This window comes from Ornithorhynchus anatinus, chromosome 10 (assembly GCF_004115215.2).
Source record: "Ornithorhynchus anatinus isolate Pmale09 chromosome 10, mOrnAna1.pri.v4, whole genome shotgun sequence".
In the NCBI taxonomy this organism is placed as follows: domain Eukaryota; kingdom Metazoa; phylum Chordata; class Mammalia; order Monotremata; family Ornithorhynchidae; genus Ornithorhynchus; species Ornithorhynchus anatinus.
This window is the reverse complement of record NC_041737.1, coordinates 54,029,604-54,048,282: the sequence shown is the minus strand read 5'-3', so window position 1 is coordinate 54,048,282 and position 18,679 is coordinate 54,029,604. Positions and strand designations below refer to the sequence as shown.

The 18,679-nt window shown below is 54.0% G+C and overlaps 3 protein-coding genes across 3 annotated transcripts; 2 read left to right on the top strand and 1 right to left on the bottom strand.

Moving 5' to 3' along the window:
- Nucleotides 1-383: 383 nt before the first annotated feature.
- On the top strand, nucleotides 384-9,648 carry LOC100087413 (zinc finger protein 496-like). Its single transcript, XM_029073384.2, has 6 exons — nucleotides 384-420; nucleotides 3,174-4,089; nucleotides 4,722-4,899; nucleotides 5,588-5,688; nucleotides 6,099-6,143; nucleotides 7,243-9,648. Exons 2-6 carry the CDS (start codon nucleotides 3,673-3,675, stop codon nucleotides 7,672-7,674), a joined length of 1,173 nt encoding a protein of 390 aa, XP_028929217.1. The 5' UTR covers nucleotides 384-420; nucleotides 3,174-3,672; the 3' UTR covers nucleotides 7,675-9,648.
- Nucleotides 9,649-9,662: 14 nt separating this feature from the next.
- On the bottom strand, nucleotides 9,663-13,506 carry LOC100087725 (E3 ubiquitin-protein ligase TRIM11-like). The gene is made up of 6 exons (XM_016226471.2): nucleotides 13,090-13,506; nucleotides 12,463-12,558; nucleotides 11,689-11,919; nucleotides 11,168-11,190; nucleotides 10,951-11,051; nucleotides 9,663-10,403 (listed from the first exon to the last, which is right to left on the bottom strand). Exons 1-6 carry the CDS (start codon nucleotides 13,504-13,506, stop codon nucleotides 9,727-9,729), a joined length of 1,545 nt encoding a protein of 514 aa, XP_016081957.2. The 3' UTR covers nucleotides 9,663-9,726.
- A 2,501-nt stretch (nucleotides 13,507-16,007) lies between these two features.
- LOC103168095 (E3 ubiquitin-protein ligase TRIM68-like) lies at nucleotides 16,008-18,423 on the top strand. The gene is made up of 3 exons (XM_007662282.2): nucleotides 16,008-16,014; nucleotides 16,786-17,076; nucleotides 17,933-18,423. Exons 1-3 carry the CDS (start codon nucleotides 16,008-16,010, stop codon nucleotides 18,421-18,423), a joined length of 789 nt encoding a protein of 262 aa, XP_007660472.2.
- The last annotated feature ends 256 nt before the right edge of the window (nucleotides 18,424-18,679 follow it).

The following is an 18,679-nucleotide window of genomic DNA, read 5'->3' as shown; positions in this document are numbered from 1 at the left end:
GATTAATAATAATAAAAGTCAGTGCCCCAGGTTTCGCCACAGGGAAGAAACGGGATGGTCCCGGAGGAGACGGTCAATCAGGAGCACGACTACATTTCCCAGAAGCCTCCGGGAAGGCAGAAGAGGCGGCCCGCAGCCGTTGCCATGGAGACGAGCCTGTCGCGGTGATTGGACCCGAGAGCAAGGCCGCGGAAACCGCGGGCTCTGATTGGCGCAGCGATCGCCCAGCCCGCCCACGCGATTGGCCCCTTCTTCCTAGCAACGCGCCCCCTCCACCTGACCTCCGGTCTCATTGGTAGGGCGACGGGCCACGGAGGCTTCTGGGAAATGTAGTTCTCGGGGGTAGTTTTTTGGGAGGGGTCCGGGTCACGTGTTCCGGGGGGGTGAAGATGCGCATGTGCAGTGGCGTCGTAGTCCAAAGTAAGTTGGGGCGAATGGGGCTAAGCGGGGGGCGCCAAGGGACCGGCTGCAAAGGCTTCTGGGTCTTGACAAGCAACGGCCTCTAATGCGGGGGGGGGGGCCTCATCGTAGCGTTATCATCATCCCCGAGAAGAATAATAATGTTGGTGTTTGTTAAGCGCTTACTATGTGCCAAGCACTGTTCTAAGCGCTGAGACAGATACAAGGTTATTAGGATGTCCCGCTTGGGGCTCACAGTCTTCAAGGGCGTTGCGGGTCGTGAGGGGAAGGGTGGTCGATGAATGAATAGTATTAAACGCTTCCTGTATGCAGAACACTCTATCTGTTGCCGAAATGTACATTTCAAGCGCGTAGTACAGTGCTCTGCACATAGTAAGCGCTCAGTAAATACTATAGAATGAATACTAAGCGCTGGGGAGAGTATAACGTAACAAGAGGTGGTAGACACGTTCCCTGCCCAAGCAGTCAATCGTATTTATTGAGCGCTGACCGTGTACCCGTAAAGAGTGTAGAGGGCGAGATGGATGCTAATATAAATAAAAAATATAGGATATTTATATTAATAAAATATAAAGATTAGTGTGAAAGTGATGCGCGGTTGGGGATGAGGCAAATAACCCCTCTAGAACTGTAAGGGCGCTGTGGATAGGGAATGGCATTATTTATTGTTGTGTTGTACTTTCCCAAGCGCTTAGCACAGTGCTCTGCACACAGCGCTCAATAAATACCGAACCCCCCTATTCCTCATCCCCCACTCCCCTTCTGCGTCATCCTGACTTGCTCCCTTTGCTCTTGCCCCTCTCCCCGCCCCACATCACTTTTGTATGTATCTGGCATTTTATTTATTTGTATTGATGCCCGTTTACTTGGATTGATGTCTCTCTCCCCCCCTCTAGACTATGAGCTCGTTGTGGGCTGGGATTGTCTCTCTTTATTGCTGGATTGTACCTTCCCAAGCGCGTAGTACAGTGCTCTGCACACAGAAAGCGCTCAATAAATAGGATTGAATGAATGACTTGTACACAGTAAGCGCTCAATAAATAGCACTGATTTACTGCCTCCATTCCATCCTCTCCCTGGTCCTGTGAGAAATAGGTTCCCCCCGACCCTTGGAAAGTTCTGTCCAACATTTTTCCCCTTTGCTAGCGTTATATTCCTTCTTATGTTTACAACGTTCACCTGTCTCTGCTCAGATCTCCCAGGCCGCTGAGAGTACATTTTCTTTGGTTTACTGTTCGCAAAAAGATGCTAACTCTGGAGGCAAGCAGTTACTCCGTGGAATTTATTGAGCGCTTACTGTGTGCTAAGCACTGAACCATGGCGTAGGTCCACTCTGTGAAAACAAATATTAAGTATCAGGAGATGCTTTGGGGAGCCTTCTAGAATGACCTCGAGTCCCGTTTCATGATAGCTGTGATAACTGTTAAACTCTTATTATGTGCCAAGCACTGTACTAAGTACTGGGGTAGATATAAGATCATCAGGTCCCACATGGGACTCACAGGAGGGAGAAGAGGTATTGAATCCCCATTTTGCATATGAAGGAACTAAAGCTCAGAGAAGTGAAGAGATTTGCCCCAGGTCAGACAGCAGGTACATGAGGGAGCCGGGACTTGAACCCAGGGCCTCTGACTTCCAGAGGTGCTCTTTCCACTGCTTCTGCCCATCCGTAGGGAGTCTCACTGATTCCTTCCCCCTATTTAAGGGGGTCTCCAGGGATATAAACCGTCTTCTGCTTTAGAACTTCAATGTAAGACTGCCCTACGTAGGGCTTTAAAATGCTAATCAAATAAAATTCCCATTTTTAATTTAAAAAGATTCAATTTTTTTTTTTAAAAAAAACCCTGCTCAGATCTTTCAGGTGGTTGTTAAATGAAGTTTAGCAGGCTTGTGCCGCACCTGGCGAAAGAGTCGCTGTCTGCTGTCTTTGAACCCCTGAAGAAGAAACACTTCCCTGAATGTCTGCACTGACCTTCACCCCTAGTTATTCATTCATTCAATAGTATTTATTGAGCGCTTACTATGTGCAGAGCACTGTACTAAGCGCTTGGGATGAACAAGTCGGCAACAGATAGAGACAGTCCCTGCCGTTTGACGGGCTTACGGTCTAATCGGGGGAGACGGACAGACGAGAACAATGGCACTAAACAGCGTCAAGAGGAAGAACATCTCGTAAAAACGATGGCAACTAAATAGAATCAAGGCGATGTACAATTCATTAACAAAATAAATAGGGTAACGAAAATATATACAGTCGAGCGGACGAGTACGGTGCTGTGGGGATGGGAAGGGAGAGGTGGAGGAGCAGAGGGAAAAGGGGAAAATGAGGCTTTAGCTGCGGAGAGGTAAAGGGGGGATGGCAGAGGGAGTAGAGGGGGAAGAGGAGCTCAGTCTGGGAAGGCCTCCTGGAGGAGGTGATTTTTAAGTAGGGTTTTGAAGAGGGTGTTAGGTGTTAGGTGTTAGTTAGGTGTCCCTCATCCCCCACCAGCCCCGAGGTGGATTGGCCCAGGTTGTGAGCCCTCTGAGGGCTGATAGAATTCTAATTCTATTCTAATTCTTAATTCCAATTCTATGTCTAATGTCTAATTCTATGTCCATGTCTAATTCATACTTGGGTACTCTTTCCCACTGCTTTAAGTACAGTGCTGTGCGCGTAGAAAGCATATAATAAATACCATGTCTACTACTGTCCCAGAAGCACCTTGGGTGGCTCCTGATTCAGCCCGGTTTCCTCCTCTCCCTTCCTCTTCCAGAGACCTCACCGGAAACATTTCCAAGGCCCTGCCTCCCTCGGGAGAGAAGCTCGGGCCCCGACTCCCTCGGGAGAGAAGCTCGGCCCCCGATTCCCTCGGGAGAGAAGCTCAGCTCCTGACTTGCTCAGGAAGAAGCTCGGGCTCTGACTCCCTCAGGGAAAAAGCTCGGCCCCCGACTCCCTCCGGAGAGAAGCTCGGTCCCTCTGACTCCCTTGGGAGAGAAGCCCGGCCCTCTACTCCCTCGGGAGAGAAGCCCGGTTCCCTGACTCCCTCGGGAGAGAAGCTCGGTCCCTCTGACTCCCTCGAGAGAGAAGCTCGATCCCCCCAACTCCCTCGGGAGAGAAGTGGCTACCCGACTCCCTCGGACGAGAAGCCTGGCCCCCGACTTCCTCAGAAGAGAAGTCTGGCCCCCGACTCCCTCGAGACAGAAGCCCGGCCCCCCGACTCCCATCGGAGAGAAGCCCGGCTCCCTGTGGCACTCGGTGGTCCCGGGAGCCAGATGATGCCCAGCGCCCTGGCCCCGCTGCTACAGGCTCATCTCCGACCTCCCCTCTGCAAGCTAGAGGAGGAGGAGGAGGAAGAAGAGGAGGATGTCCCCCGGGGGCCGGAGCCCGCACCCCGAGGAGACCCCGGCAACGTCGAGACCTTCCGCCAGGGCTTCAGGCAGCTCCGCTACCAGGAGGCGGGCGGGCCCCGGGAGGCCCTGGGCCGGCTCCGGGAGCTGTGCCGTCGGTGGCTGCGGCCGGACCGGCACACCAAGGAGCAGATCCTGGAGCTGCTGGTGCTGGAGCAGTTCCTCACCGTCCTGCCCGCCGACATCCAGGCCTGGGTGCGGGAGCGGCGGCCGGAGAGCGGCGAGGAGGCCGTGGCCCTGGTGGAGGGGCTGCAGCGGGAGCCCGAAAGACTGATCCGATGGGTGAGCCAGGGAGACCGGCTGGCGGGGGTGGGTCCCAAGCCCCTTGAAGGGTGGGGGCCCCTTGAAGGGTGGGGGCACAGCTCCGTTCCCCCTCCAGCCTCGGCCCTCCCTCCCCAAGCCGGATCCCGAGAGCCGCAGCTTCGATCTCGGGACTGCGACCCCCCCGTTTCAAAGAGCAGCTCCGGAGATAATAGAGATGGTATTTGTTAAGAGCTTACTATGTTCCAGGCACTATACTAAGCACTGGAGATGCGGTTCGGGGGCGGTTTCTGCCCCATGGGGTGCAGGGGGAGAGCCCCGGGTGGTGGGAGGGTCCGTCGCCCCCATCTAGGACAGACGAGTTCTTCACCCCGGCCCTTGGCCTTTCTCCGGAGCTTCTTCGCCACCCCCCGCCACTCTGGCAACGAAACGGGCTCACGTCTCTCCCACCTAGGGCTCCCAGATCCTCCCCAACACTGAACCTCTTGGGGCTGGGGGCTAGGAGCCGGCCCTTAAGCTGGGACCCAGCCCCGGAGGTTGCGGGCGGACTGGGGGGGAGACACAATCTCCCAGGGAAATCCAGGGCTGGGGGCGAGGGTTTGAAGCCTGGCCCCGGGTTCGCTAATCCCTCCGAGGCCCGTGTCTGTCCTAAGGTCACGGTCCAGGTGCACGGGCAGGAAGTCCTGGAGAAGAAGGAGTCCCCGGGCGACCCCGCGGGACCCCAGCCGGAGGGAGGGCCCCAGGAGGAGGGGGCTTGGAGCCCGCAACCGGAATCCCAGGAGCTGCTGAGCTGGAGGATCAAGGAGGAGCCTGAGTCCCCTCAGGAGAGCGGTGAGGCACTGAGGCGCCTTGGGGCGAAGGGGCCCGTGGGGTCTGAGCAGAACCCAGGCAGACGAGGGGGAGAGGATGCTCCCCCCGTTCCTCTTCCCCCACCTCCTTCCTTGGGAGCGGGCAACCCCAGCCGTGTTCAGGAGCCTGGCAGCAGATGGAATTCTGGGACTGGGTGGGATGGGGTCGGGGGGAAGGCAGGGTCCCTCTCCTCTGCCAAATTATAATAATTATGGTACTTGTTGAATGCTTACGATGTGCTAATGACTGTTCTAAGCGCCCGGGGTGGATACAGGTTCATCAGATTAGACACAGTCCCTGTCCCACATTAGACTCACAGTTTTCATCCCCATTTTAGAGATGAGGCACCCGAGGCACAGAAAGGTTAGGTGACTCATCCGAAGTCACACAGCAGACATGTGGCGGAGCCGGGATTAGAACCCAGGTCCTGACTCCCAGGCCCGGGCTCTAGCCACTAAGCCACCCTGCCTGCACTCCCCCACCGCCGTCGGGACATCAACCAACACACCGACGGCAGTCACAACGGGGGGGTGGATTGTCACGGGAAAAGGATGTTTTGGGGTGGGGTCTGGGAGAGATGCCGAAGGGTTCCGCGATTAGGCGGGACCCTTTGAGAGGACAAGGTCGCAGGACAGGGACAACGTCCGGTGTGTCTCTTCCCTCCGCCCAGAACTGCCCGTCCCTCAGCCGCCCGGCAATCCACCCGAAAGGAGCTCCAGAGTCCGGTCGGCGGCGCCCGCGGCCTCTGGACCCCTCCCAGCCCGGTCCCAGGTAAGCACTGGTTCATCCCGGTCCCCTGAGAGGCACAAAGGGATTCCAAGGTGGCAGGTGGCTCTAAGACAGAGACGCCGATGCCCCTGCCCCCAGTCTCTCCTCATCCCGCGGCCCGGCCTCTCCCCCGGTACCTCTTGCTGTCCCCAGTTCCTTCCCAGGCTTCGGAACGGGCAAAAGTCAGGGCTCTCTTTGTACGGGGTCAACTGAGTCTTCTCCCGTGAAAGGGTCGGGGGAGAAGTTATCAGTAGGGGGTGTCCCCGGCGTGAGGCGGCGAGCTCCTGGAAGGCCGGGACCGTGTTTCCACAGCCCTTGTCCGGAGCCCCGACCGGGCAGGCCTTGCCCGGAGACTCTCCGATTCGGGGTGAGCGGCCCCCTGACCTTCTCCCTCTACCCCCCCCCCCCTTCAGGCCCGCGACACACCGGTTCGGACTCTGCGACGCCAGACCCGAAAGGTGAGCGAACCCGCCTCCCCCGGCCCCGGCGGGGAGGGGGGACGGGAGCGGGTCGGAAGCCTGGGTGAAGGGGGAGCGAAACCCGCTCACTCTGCCGCCACGGGGTCGAAGTTCACCCGACGATTGCTCCGGCAGCGCCTCGGCCCTCTCGATCGCTCCACCCCACAGCCCTCCACCCGCGTCTGCTTCCAGATGAGGATAATAATTGCGACGTTCGTTAAACGCTTACTATGCTCTGAGCTCTGGGGCGGGTACAAGCAAATTGGGGTGGACACAGTCCCTCCTGGCACTCACGGTCTTCATCCCCGTTTTAGAGCCGAGGGATCTGAGGCCCAGAGAAGTGAAGTGACCTGCCCCAGGTCACACAGCAGATAAGTGGCGGAGCCGGGATTAGAACCCAGCTCGGTCTGACTCCCTGGCCCGGGCTCCGCCCAATAGGCCACACTGCTTCTCTAGTCTTCCGGACTATTTCGTTTGCTCCTTGGCCGTCAAGCGGAAAGCGGGTACGTGGGAACCTTCTCAATCAAGCACCGGAATTTACGGAGCCCTCACTGTGTGTAGAGCACTGTCCTAAACACTTGGGAGAGTACCGTACAGTGAAGTTGGTGGACGTGCTCCCTGCCCATAAAAGAAGCAGTGGGGCCTAGTGGATAGAGCATGGACCTGAGAGTCAGAAGGACCTGGGTTCTAATCCTGGCTCTGCCACCTGGGGGGACCTTAAGCAAATCACTTTACTTCTCTGTGCCTCGGTTCCCTCATCAATCAACGGTATTTATTGAGCACCTACTATGTGCAGAGCACTGTACTGAGTATTTGGGGGAGTACAAAACAACAGAATTAGGTTCCTCGCCTATAAGTAGAGGAGGAATCCCTCATCTGGAAAATAGGGATTAAAACTGTGGGCCCCACATGGGACAAGGGACTCTGTCCAACCAGTTTAACTTGTATCTACCCCTGTCCTTAGTACAGTGCCTAGCACATAGTAAACACCTAACAAATCCCATAAGAAAAAGATTTTAAAAAAAATAAAGGAGCTTCTTCTCCTCGCCTCCTCTCTCCTCTCTCCTTCCTCCTCCCTCCCCATCCCCCTCCTCCTCAGAAACGAAGAGCAATCACCATGGAAACCAAAATGGAGATAATCAAGCGGGCGGAAACGGGCGAGACACCCACCCAGATCGGCCGAGCCCTGGACATCCCGCGGACGACCATCATCACCATCCTGAAAGACAAAGTGCGCATCCAGGAGTACGTCCGGGGCTCGGCCCCCATGCAGTCCACCGTGATCACCAAGCAGCGCGTGGGGCTCATCGCCCAGGTGGAGAAGCTGCTGGTGGTCTGGCTGGAGGACCAGAACCGGGGCCGGACCCCCGTGAGCCTGGGGGCCATCCGCGACAAGGCCCGCAGCCTCTACCACCAGCTCAAGGCCGAGCAGGGGGACGGCGCCACCGCCGAGCCCTTCAACGCCAGCCGTGGCTGGTTCGTGCGCTTCAAGGCCCGGGCCAACCTGCGCAACGTCAAAGTGTTGGGCTGAGCGTGTGGGAGCGAACGGTGGGGGTGAGGCGGCGCCGGGCCGGTCTCTGGGGGGCCGGGGTCTCCCGGCGGGGGGGAGGAGACGGCCGCCCGAAGGCCGACGGTACCGCGGACGGGAAGTCCGGAGCCGCCCGAGGGCCCTTTCGCTCTCCTGTGGTTCCGACCCGCTGCAGGTGACTTAAAACTTCAGCCGCTGCCCCGGTGCCATCCAGAAACCCCCAGACCCTTCCCCGACCCCTCCCGCCGATGGCCTGCAGGACGTGGAAACCCCATCCGGAGGCGGGGGCCGAAGACGTTTTCTGAGGACCGGTTTGCTCATCATTCTAAGCCTCTCGGATAAAAGTGGCTTTGGCTTTGAAATTCTCGCCTGGCCTCAGCGGTGGCCCTGGCTCTCCCTGCCATCCTTGGGGTGATCTGAGCCGTGATCCCCGCCAACCACAATTCCTTGGAACCCACCGCTCGGGGGAGGAATTACATCTTTCAAGGTCTCCTGTCTTTGACGCGTTTGTCCAGGTCATTAAGGAAACCAAGAAGGGAGGTGGATCAACTCTGAATGAATTCTGGAAGGGTTACAGCCTTTACCGTAATAATAATAATAATGGTAATAATTTTGGTATATTGTAAGCACTTACAAGCACCATCCTGAGCTCCGGGGTGGATGCAAGTTAGGTCGGACGCAGTCACAGTCTAATTGAACTTCCATTTCAACTGATGAGGAAACCAAGGTGAAGTGACCTGCCCAAGGTTATGGAGGAGGAATTAGAACCCAGGTCCTCTGACTCCCAGGCCCTTTCCACTAGGCCCCCTGCCAAGATGAACGTTGGTGAGGAGTTCTGGGAAGGGAAAGAATCAAATGGGACTGGCCTTGGAAGGAATTGGGGTCGTGGAAGGAAACGGGCCGGTGACTGACTGGTGGTTCTCTACAGACCCCGTCGAAAAGGAAACGAAAAGCGCCGTGGAGATGGGAGGACTGGAAGGCGGTGAGGGGTTAATGGGCGAGGACCTTGATGAAGGAAGGTAGTGGCCATGTGGCCTTCCTCCCAGAGTCGGAGGAAGCTTTCTTTAAGGAAGCCGGCCACACCCCAGAAAAACCAAAGAACCAAAGAATAAAGGGATTGAAAGATTAAAATATGTGTGGGCCGCTTTGTAGATCATTTGTAGGCAGGTAATGCACATTGTACAACACTGTCCTGTATTTTTTTGTGTGTGTGTCCAAGGGATCACTATGTGCCCGAGGGCACAACTGAACCTCCCTTGGAATCTATCTCCAACCTACTCACTGCACCTCAATCTCATCTCTCTCACCCCCAACCCCTCCCCCACGTCCTGCCTCTGACCTGGAACTCCCTTCCCTTCCATATATGACAGACCACCACTCCCCACCTTCAAAACCTTATTCAAATCCCATCTCCAAGAGGGAGATTGAGCCAGATTAAGCCTTCTTTCCCCCTACTCCGTCTCCCTTCGGCTCACCTAGGCATTTGAATCTGCACCCATTTAAGCCCTTGGTAGTCACCCTACACTCAGCCCCACAGCACTTATGTACTCACATATATGATTTATTTATATTCACGCCTGGCCCTCTGTCGACGATAAGCTTGTTGTGAACAGGGAACGTATCAACTCGATTGCATCGGGTGTCTCCCTAGCCCCTAGTACAGCACCCTTAAGTGCTCAATAAATAACACTGATGGATCGATTTCCCAAGATTCCAAAGGCCCCTTTCAGCTCTTTCAACCCAGACTTAACTTTGCCCAGACCCCAATTTGTGTCTCATCAATCAATGGTGATTGATTTCTGAGTGGGCCAGGGACTATGTCCAATCCGGTTGTCTCAAACCTAACCCCGAACGCTACACTTTGAACCACGAGCGCGTACCAATACCTTCGTTGTTCTAATTAACGATAATAAGTACCTTTGTGGTTCTCCTTTGTAACAATAATAAAATAAGAAAGCAACACAGAGAAGCCTTTAAGAGAGACCCGATTTTATTTCCTGCATCTGCAAATCAATTTCCACGGCATCGTCGTCGACAACGGAACAAACAGCCAAGTCAGGGACAGAGCGGCAGGGCATCATCTTCCGGGGGTGGGGACGCGGGGCCGTGAGGTGACACACTGAAGTCAGAAGGGCAGATCTGAGGGGTTTGGGTCGGAGAAGGGTGTCCACCGTGAGCAGTGGGCGGGTCTCCCTCAGTCATCCCGACGACTGGATTGATGGTGAGGAAAGAGTCGTCCGCGTCCCGTCCGGTGCGGGCCAGGCCGAAGTAAGGTCGTACTGGCCCGGAGAAGGAGCAGTTGGAGAAGGCGAAGAGGAGGATTCCGTTAGGCACGCTGTAGAAGGAAACATCTCCGGCCTCGTAGTCCAGCAGGACTCCTATGTTCTGGGGGAGCTCTCTCAGTTTGAGGGAGAACTCGGTGCCGGAAACCCCTTCGGTCATATTTCGACTCATCACCCAGAATCCATTTTCCGGCGAGGTGACGAACGCGCCCTTCCTATCGACGGATTCCCGACACACTCCCAGGGTCCAGGCGGTCCAGTCTCCCAGATCCACCTCCCAGTAATGGATCCCTGAGGTGAAGCGAGGGGACCCCAGGACGAGGGGATACCGGTCGAACCTCTGAGGACGTTCGGGCAGATCCAGGGCCGTGACTCCTGCTCGTAACCTTCTCCCGTCCTCAGAGATGATGAGCATGGGGTTGGCAGTGTCCTTATCCAGAGTCACGTTCTCTGTGGAGAGACAAAGGACAGTCAGGGCCAAGAAGGGAGATTGAATGATCGACTTTTTTTTCTTTTTACGGCATCTGTTAAGCGCTTAGACGCTCTGCATAGAGAAAATGCTCTACGAATGGTTGACCGATTGATAGTAGATGCTCAAAAAAGGCCTTTGCTACACACTGGGATAGAGCACGGGCCTGGGAGTCAAAAGGACTTGGTTTCTAAACCCAGCTCTGCCACTGTGGAACCTTGGACACTTCACTTCTGTGCCTCAGTTCCTTCATCGGTAAAATGGAGATCAAGACCAGGAGCCCCACGTGGGACAGGGACTGAGTCCAACCCGATTTGCTCGTATCCGCCTCGGCACTTAGTGCAGTGCCTGGTACACAGCAAGAGCTTAAAAAATACCACAATCGTTATCACTGCACGTGCCGAACAAAAACCACTATTATTATCATTGATTAGTCGATTGGTTTAGCGGGGGGGGGGACGCCACCCCCGGAGAGATCTGGACATCTCTGGCCTGTTTTCAACGACAAGTCCGGGGAATTCTTCTCACCTGTGAATCTGCTTAGCATCTCTCTAGTAGCCGGGATCTGGCAAACAGTCTTTAGGTGCATGGGGATGGGCTGGGGTCTCTGCAGCTTGACCGAGTCGATCCTAGGAAGAGCCATTAAGGGTCATTTAAGGGTCTCCTCGCCTCGACTCCTCCCCACCTCCCCCCAACTCACTGGGGGACCCTCCTTTCTTAAGGGAATCGAAGAAGACGCACGTACCTGTTCAGGGTGTCCCTTACATCCTGTGGAGAAAAGGGAGATGTGCATTGAATAATGGTGCTGAGAGTTACCTAGCCAATCAGTCAATCGATCAATCAATACTTTGATGTATATTTTGTATGTATCAGGGACCTTCCCATCCTCACTTTCTCCTAGTAGCAAATTATTTTAGCATCTATCTCCCCCACTAGTCTGGAAGTTCCTTGATAATAATAATGAAAATGATGATAATAATGACGATTAGAATAAAAAATAATGATGACAATAATACTGATAAAGATAATGATGATAATAATAATGACAATAATGATAACATCATTATGTTAGCGGCACGGCCTAGTGGATAGAGCTCGGCCTGGGAGTCAGTTCTAATCCCGGCTTCACCACTTGTCTGCTGCGTGACCTTGGGGAAGTCATTTCCCTTGAACAGAGCTTGGCACAGAGGAAGGGTTTAACAAATCCCACGATTATAATTCTAAGACTAAGAATACCAATAAGAGGAGATTTTCTCCTCCTCTCACCTGGAGCAACTCCAGGTCTGGGGTCTCCATTTTCCCCTGCAGCTCGATGGCGAGCTCCCTCAGAGAGGAGATCCGCTGGGACAATTCCTCCTTGTTCTCCTTCCGTCTGCACATCATCTTCTGGTCCTCGCACTCCAGCCGCTGCAGGTGAAACTTCTCCTCTTCCACCAGGAAGCGCCTCATCTTCTCAAATTCTTTCTGGATGCTCTGCCTCTGAGACTCCACCAACTCCTGAAGAGATCAGAACAAAGGAAACCAGAGGAAACCAGAAGACAGACGGAGGGTTAGGGAATGTCGTCGCTAATTCTGTTATGTTGTACTCTCCCAAGCGCTTAAGTACAGTGCTCTGCACATAGTAAATGCTTAAGAAATACCACTGATGGATTGGTACTGGAAACTTCTCAATATACAAAATACCCAGACTCTGAGAAAGTTTTTCTTTTACCACAGGAGCACTTAGAAATGCTTCCAGCCCTCACACTGTTCTATTGTCACAATGAACATTCATTCAGGGCTTAATTTTTTTTTTAGTGGTATTTCTTAAGCGCTTTCTATGCGGTAGACCCTGTACTAAGCCCTGGGGCAATCATCAGGTTAGACACAGTCCATGTCCCACACGGGGCTCACCGATTTAATCCCCATTTTAGAGATGAAGCAACTGAGGCACGGGTTAGAATTTACATCCTTCTGACTCCCGAGCCCGCGCTCTATCCACTAGACCACCGAGGTCCCTGCCCCCCCTCTGTCTTTGCCTGGGATGAATGGTACACCCACCTTCCAGAGGGTAACTTTATCCTTCTCTTGGTCCAGCAGACTTTCAATGTCCTCTATCTCTTCTGACAAATTAGCCAGGGTCGCTTGAAACTTCGCCTGCAAGGAAAACATAGTGGTGAGTTCCCAAGTCCCCAACCCGGGGCCGCTAATAATAATAATAGTGGTATGTATTAAGCACCGGAGTAGATACGGGTTAATCAGGTTGGAAACACAGCCTAAGTAGGAAGGAGGACCTGTTTCAAATCCCCATTTTACAGATGAGGCAACTGAGGACCAGAGAAGTGAAGTGACTTGCCCAAGGTCACCCAGCAGACAAGCTCCCTCATCTGTAAATTGGGGACTTTAACCATCCCACTGTTCACCCTCCCACTTAGACTTTCAGGCCCGTGTGAGATAGGGGCCGGTCCAATCTGATGATCATATATTTACTCTCGCACGGAGTACAGCACCTGGTACGTATTGTTTTATATTGTAGTCTCCCAAGCGCTTAGTGCAGTGCTTCGCACGCAGTAAGCGCTCAGTAAATACGATCGAATGCATGAACGAATAGGAAGTGTTTACTATTTTTTAAAAAAGCTTCTGAGGCAGGGTTGGAACCGAAGCCCTCCGACAATGCCCGTGTCTCACCTTGTATTCTCTGGAGGCCTCTTCTAGGGGGACGATACCGTGCCCTCGGTGGTCTCGGGACTGGCTACACACCAGGCAGATGGCCATTTTATCTTCCTCGCAGAACAGGTCAAGGTCCTCTTGGTGTCTCCCACAGACGCCATCTTCTTCCGGCCTTGGCTGGAAATGCTGGCCGAGCTGTCTGGCGAGCAGGGCCAACGTCCTCAGGCGTCGATTCGACTCGAGGAAGTCTTGCCGGATCGGCTCCTCGCACTCGGGGCAGGTGGGGGGTCTCTCGGGTGCCCCTCGGCTCTGCGGGAGACACCCCCGGCAGACGCTGTGCCCGCAGTCCACGGTCACCGGGTCGGTGAACACCTCCCTGCAGACGGGGCAGGTCACCTCCTCCTGGAGACGCAGAGACAGCTCTATCGCGGCCATGGGTCCTGAGGGAAGGAAGGGCGAAGCGTCGACTTTTTTGGTCAGTGAAGTGAAGATGGAATGGATAATAATGTTGGTATCTGTTAAGCGCTTACTATGTGCAGAGCACTGTTCTGAGCGCTGGGGGAGATACAGGGTCATCAGGTTGTCCCACGGGAGGCTCGCAGTCTTCATCCCCATTTTCCAGATGAGGTAACTGAGGCCCAGAGAAGTGAAGTGACTGGCCCACAGTCACACAGCTGACAAGCGGCAGAGCCGGGAATCGAACCCACGACCTCCGACTCCCAAGCCCGGGCTCTTTCCACTGAGCCACGCTGCTTCTCTGTAATAATAATATTCAAGCCCTTACTAGGGGCCCAGAACGATTAAGACTGTGAGCCCCAAGTGGGACAGTTCCTGTCCAACCCAATTATCTTCAATCTACCCCAGTGCTTAGAAGCATCTGAGGCCGCATGGCCTAGTGGCTGGGAGTCAGACGTACATGGGTTCTAATCCCCGCTCTGCCACTTGTTTGCTGCCTGACCTTGGACAAGTCACTTAACTTCCCTGTGCCTCAGTTACCTCATCTGGAAAATGGAGATTAAGGCTGTGAGCCCCACGTGGGACATGGACTGTGTCTAACCTTATTTACTTCTATCCAAAATCGAGTTTACAGTCTAGATCAATAAATCCTTTAAGAAGGTCACTGAACGGGGTCGGGAGACAGAGGTCCTGGGGTCTGATCTCGGATCCGCCTGCTGTGTGACTTTGGGGAAGTAAATTGATTTCTCCGGGCCTCAGTTTCCTCATTTGTAGAATGGGAATTCATTCTCTGTACCCCCCACCCCCAAATTCGTACTGTTTCTGACTGATTATTCTGTCTCTACCCCAGAGTTTAGTACTGTGCTTGGAACATCGTAAGCGCCTAACAAATACCAAAATATATAATTTTTTCTTAAATTTGTTAAGTGCTTACTATGTGCCAGGCCACAGTCAGGTTAGACACAGTCCGTGTCCCACCTGGGGCGCTCAGTCTCAATCTCCATTTTACAGATGAGTTAACTGAGACACAGAGAAGAGAAGTGAGTTGCCCAAGTTCACACAGAAGCCCCAGGCCCGTGCTCTACCCACCAGGCCACGCTGGTTATGGTTAATAATAATAATTGTTAATGATAATAATAATTTCTCCCAACACCTCATGCAATCAGAGCAGTGGCTGATTCTCTCTGATGTCCCCAAATGGAGAAAGAAAATTCCCACAGAAAACTCACACTGATGCCTTTCTGCAATATTCCTTTGGTTCTGTAGCTCTGAACTGTTTCTGGAGCTCCAATTCTAGAGTGCTTCCTCAGGCGTCTCCTTTCGGGGGGTCTCCTTTCAAGCTTCTACTTCCAAGCAATCGCAAGGACTCCCGCCAAACGCCCTTTTATCTGTCTCGACAGCCTCGTGTTCACTTCATTCGGTGAGGTGTGAACTCGCCTCGTCGGATCGGAGCTCTCCTAACCACTGCATTCTCGCCTCATCAGAAGGGAAACCCATTTACCACGCGGACGGGTGGAACTTTCTCCACAGTTTACTCACCTGGATCAGACCGGCGGGAAAGTACTATTCGGCAACGGATAGAGACGATCCCTCCCCACGGTCTAAACGGACACATTCCCTGCCCACAACGAGCTTAGCCTAGAGGACGAGTTTACTCTCAAAGTGAAAACAAATTTAGACCCAGGCTGGGCTGTAGTCATCTGGTGAGAGATTTTCTTAAACGTCCCAGTGGGCCTTAAATTCTCACCCATCTCCACCTCCACTCCCACTCTCTGTCACCTCTCTAAAAGGCCGCTTGGCGTCTACATAGTGTGAACGTGACCGGCTCCCTTAAACCAACAAGAACAGTAAAAGTGCAGCAGACAACACCGCCCACCAGGTCTTACAGGCTAGAGGGAGAGACGGGAATTAAAAAGAAATCACTGATGGATGTGTACATAAGTGGTGTGGGTCACACGCAGTAAGCGCTCAATAAATACGCTTGAATGAATGAAGGGGTGGAGTTGCTTTACTTGATTTTTTGTATGGTATTTGGTATGGTATTTATTAAGGGTTTACTATGTGCCAGGCACTGTTCTAAAGCTCTGCATGCTCTCTGCCCCGCTAAAACGCACAGTGTGAAAACGTTGCAGATGATGTCGGCGAGGAGTCGGGAGATGCGTATTTCCCCTCTCCTTTGTCCCCGAGAAAAGTCTCAAAAACAGAGAAAAACCCAGTCGTTCCCGTGATGGAACACAATCGTCCTGGGGGATTCATCTCCTCCCTCCGGGCGGCCCCAGGGTGGGCACAGTCCGGGAGTTGTGAATCTGGAGAGGGTGGGGGTGTTTTCGTTCAGGTTGCACCGCGGCAGGTGTGAACACGGGAGGGCCTGTCGGTCTCTCTGAAAAGGCCGGACACCACGGATCCATCTCCACAGTTCTCCAGAGTGTGGAGCCTCCCCAGCGGGAACAGAAGGTCCTTTGATTTCCAGAAGCCGAGCCATGGACGGTGAGTCTCTTTGCGCCATAGTGTGGGATAGGGACTGTCTCCCTTTGGGGGGGGCTCAGAAAAGCCCTCCGGGGGAGTGTGGGGGTCGCCACTGACCCTGACCCCGTGGACCGGATGGATCCAGTTCGGGCCCGAAACTGGGAATCGGATGCTGATGGATGGCTGCCGTCTGGGGGGGTCGTTTTGCTTAAATCCCGAAAGTCCCCAGTAAGGATCGCGGCTGTATTCCGGCATCTGTTGAGCGCTTGTTATGAGCCAGGCTCTGTATTAAGCGCTGGGGTGGATAGAAACAAATGGGGTCGGATGCCGTCCCCGTCCCAATCACTGGCTCGGCCCCCATTTTACAGATGAGGCCCGGAGAAGTGAAGTGACTCGCCCAGGGTCACTCAGCAGACAAGTGGCGGGTCTTGTAGACAAGTAACGCATCTCGGGGAAGACCCTCGGCCCCCTCCCCCCGGGACTTGACCTGTCCCTGTCCCAATCCCAGCATACATATTTAGCGCTTACTATGTACCAGGCACTGTACTAAGCGCTGGGGTGGATCCAAGCGAATCGGGTTGGACACCGGCCCCGTCCCACGTGGGTCTCAAAGTCTCAATCCCCATTTTACAGACGAGGTCATTGAGGCCCCAAGAAGCGAAGGGACTCACCTAGGGTCACTCAGCAGACAAGTGGCGGGGTCCCCTGGAGATAACTCATCTCGGGGAAGACCCTAGGCCCCTTCCCCTCGGGGCTTGACCCAGAAATCTGACTTTCTTCTCTCCTGCACAGGCAAGAAGGTCCAGAGCCTCCGGGACGAAGTGACCTGTCCCGTGTGTCTGGATTTCTTTCGTAACCCCGTGATCATCGCCTGCGGACATAGCTTCTGCTGGATTTGCATAAACGAGTGGGCAGAAGAGGAGCCTCGGGTCGTGTTCCCCTGCCCGGAATGCAGGGCCCAAAGCCCCAAAGGCCCTTTCCTACCCAACTGGCGACTGAGGAAGCTGACGGCGATTATCCAAAAGCACAGCTCCGTGCCACCCCTCAACTCGGGCATGAAGGACGAATTCGAACACTTCCGAGGTGAGTGGCATCTTTTCCCGCCCCCTGGGGGGGTCAAGCAATCGTATTAATTGAGCGTTTACTGTGGGCAGAGCCCGGTATGACAGTGGTGGGAGGCCTTACAGTCTAGAGAGGGAGACGGTAATAGAATAAATAAATTGCAGATTTGCAGAAGGAGTGTGGGGTTGGGAGTCAGAGGGCTTGGGTTCTAATTAGGACATCGGTTCTAATCCCGGCCCTGCCAACTGTTTACCGTGTGACCGTGGGTAAGTCACTTCACTTCTCTGGGCCTCAGTTCCCTCATCTGTAAAACCCACGTGGGACAGGGCCTGTGCCTAACCCGATTTGCTTGGATCCACCCCAGCGCTTAGTACAGTACCTGGCACATAGTAAACACTTAATAGATACCACTTTTATTACTGTTATGAAGGGCGAATCTGAATCAATGGCATTGTTGAGCGCTTACGGCATCCAGCGCACTGTACTAAGAATCCAGTATAACAGCATCGATAGATTCGCCAGAGTGGCTCAGTGGAAAGAGCCCGGGCTTGGGAGTCACAGGTCATGGGTTCGAATCCCGGCTCCGCCGCTTGTCAGCCGTGTGACTGTGGGAAAGTCACTTCACTTCTCTGGGCCTCAGTCACCTCATCTGTAAAATGGGGATGAAGACCGTGAGCCTCACGTGGGACGACCTGATTACCCTGTATCTACCCCGGCCCTTAGAACAGTGCTCTGCACATAGTAAGCGCTTAACAAATAGCAACATTATTATTATTCGATCCCTGCCCACGAGGAATTTACAGTCTAAAGGGGAGACAAACATGAAAATCGATTAGGGATGAGAAGCCAGGACCTGACTATGCCTTTCTCTCCGCAGAGATTGTGAAGCTGGACGTCGCCACAGCCCACCCCCTGCTCATCGTGTCGGAGGACGGGAAGAGCGCCCGATTAGGCCCCGTCTGGAAGAATTTTCCCCCAAACCCCAACAGGTTCAACCTGGCCACCTTTGTCCTGGACTCCAAGACCGTCATTTCTGGGAGGCACTTCTGGGAGTTGGAAGTGGGCGAGAAGAGACACTGGGCCGTCGGGATTTGCCGGGAATCGGCCAGTAGGAAAGGAAAGATCATCCTCAATCCGCAGTATGGATACTGGGCCATCGGGAGGAGGAAGGCTCGGCAGGTCAGCGCCGGAACGGAACCCCAGACGCCCCTTTCCCTGACACGGCTGCCGCACCGAGTGGGGCTTTATCTGGACATGGAGATGGGGGAACTCTCCTTTTATAACACGCAGGATAGGTCTCACATCTTCACGTTCCCGAAGATCACTTTCAACGAGCCACTGCGGCTCTTCCTCTGTCCCGGAATTTAAAAGTCATCCAGCCAACTGCCGAAGCCGTCCGGGTGCAACCATCTACCTCCAGTGACTTCGAGGGAGAGAATCGATTCGTGATGGAAATTCCCCCTCGATGCCAACTTTTAGCCCCTTCCCACGAACTGTGATCTATCCCAAAGATGTCGATTTTTCATGCCCACTGGGAGGGGGAACGCAATCCCCTGTCGTTTAATCAGGCTTTTTGAATTCGCTGCCAACTCGACCCGGATTCCTCAGAATGGGAAAAATTAGC

What these genes read in the sequence shown, in the direction of transcription:
- LOC100087413 (XM_029073384.2), top strand. Translation starts at nt 3,673, where the DNA reads ATGATGCCCAGCGCCCTGGCCCCGCTGCTACAGGCTCATCTCCGACCT. An exon ending in TGAGTCCCCTCAGGAGAGCG is followed by an intron (nt 4,900 to 5,587) that starts GTGAGGCACTGA and finishes CCCTCCGCCCAG; the next exon opens with AACTGCCCGTCCCTCAGCCG. An exon ending in CCCTCCCAGCCCGGTCCCAG is followed by an intron (nt 5,689 to 6,098) that starts GTAAGCACTGGT and finishes CCCCCCCTTCAG; the next exon opens with GCCCGCGACACACCGGTTCG.
- LOC100087725 (XM_016226471.2), bottom strand. Translation starts at nt 13,506, where the DNA reads ATGGCCGCGATAGAGCTGTCTCTGCGTCTCCAGGAGGAGGTGACCTGC. An exon ending in GTAAGGGACACCCTGAACAG is followed by an intron (nt 11,052 to 11,167) that starts GTACGTGCGTCT and finishes GGCTCTTCCTAG; the next exon opens with GATCGACTCGGTCAAGCTGC. An exon ending in GATGCTAAGCAGATTCACAG is followed by an intron (nt 10,404 to 10,950) that starts GTGAGAAGAATT and finishes GTCTCTCCACAG; the next exon opens with AGAACGTGACTCTGGATAAG.
- LOC103168095 (XM_007662282.2), top strand. An exon ending in CGAATTCGAACACTTCCGAG is followed by an intron (nt 17,077 to 17,932) that starts GTGAGTGGCATC and finishes TTCTCTCCGCAG; the next exon opens with AGATTGTGAAGCTGGACGTC.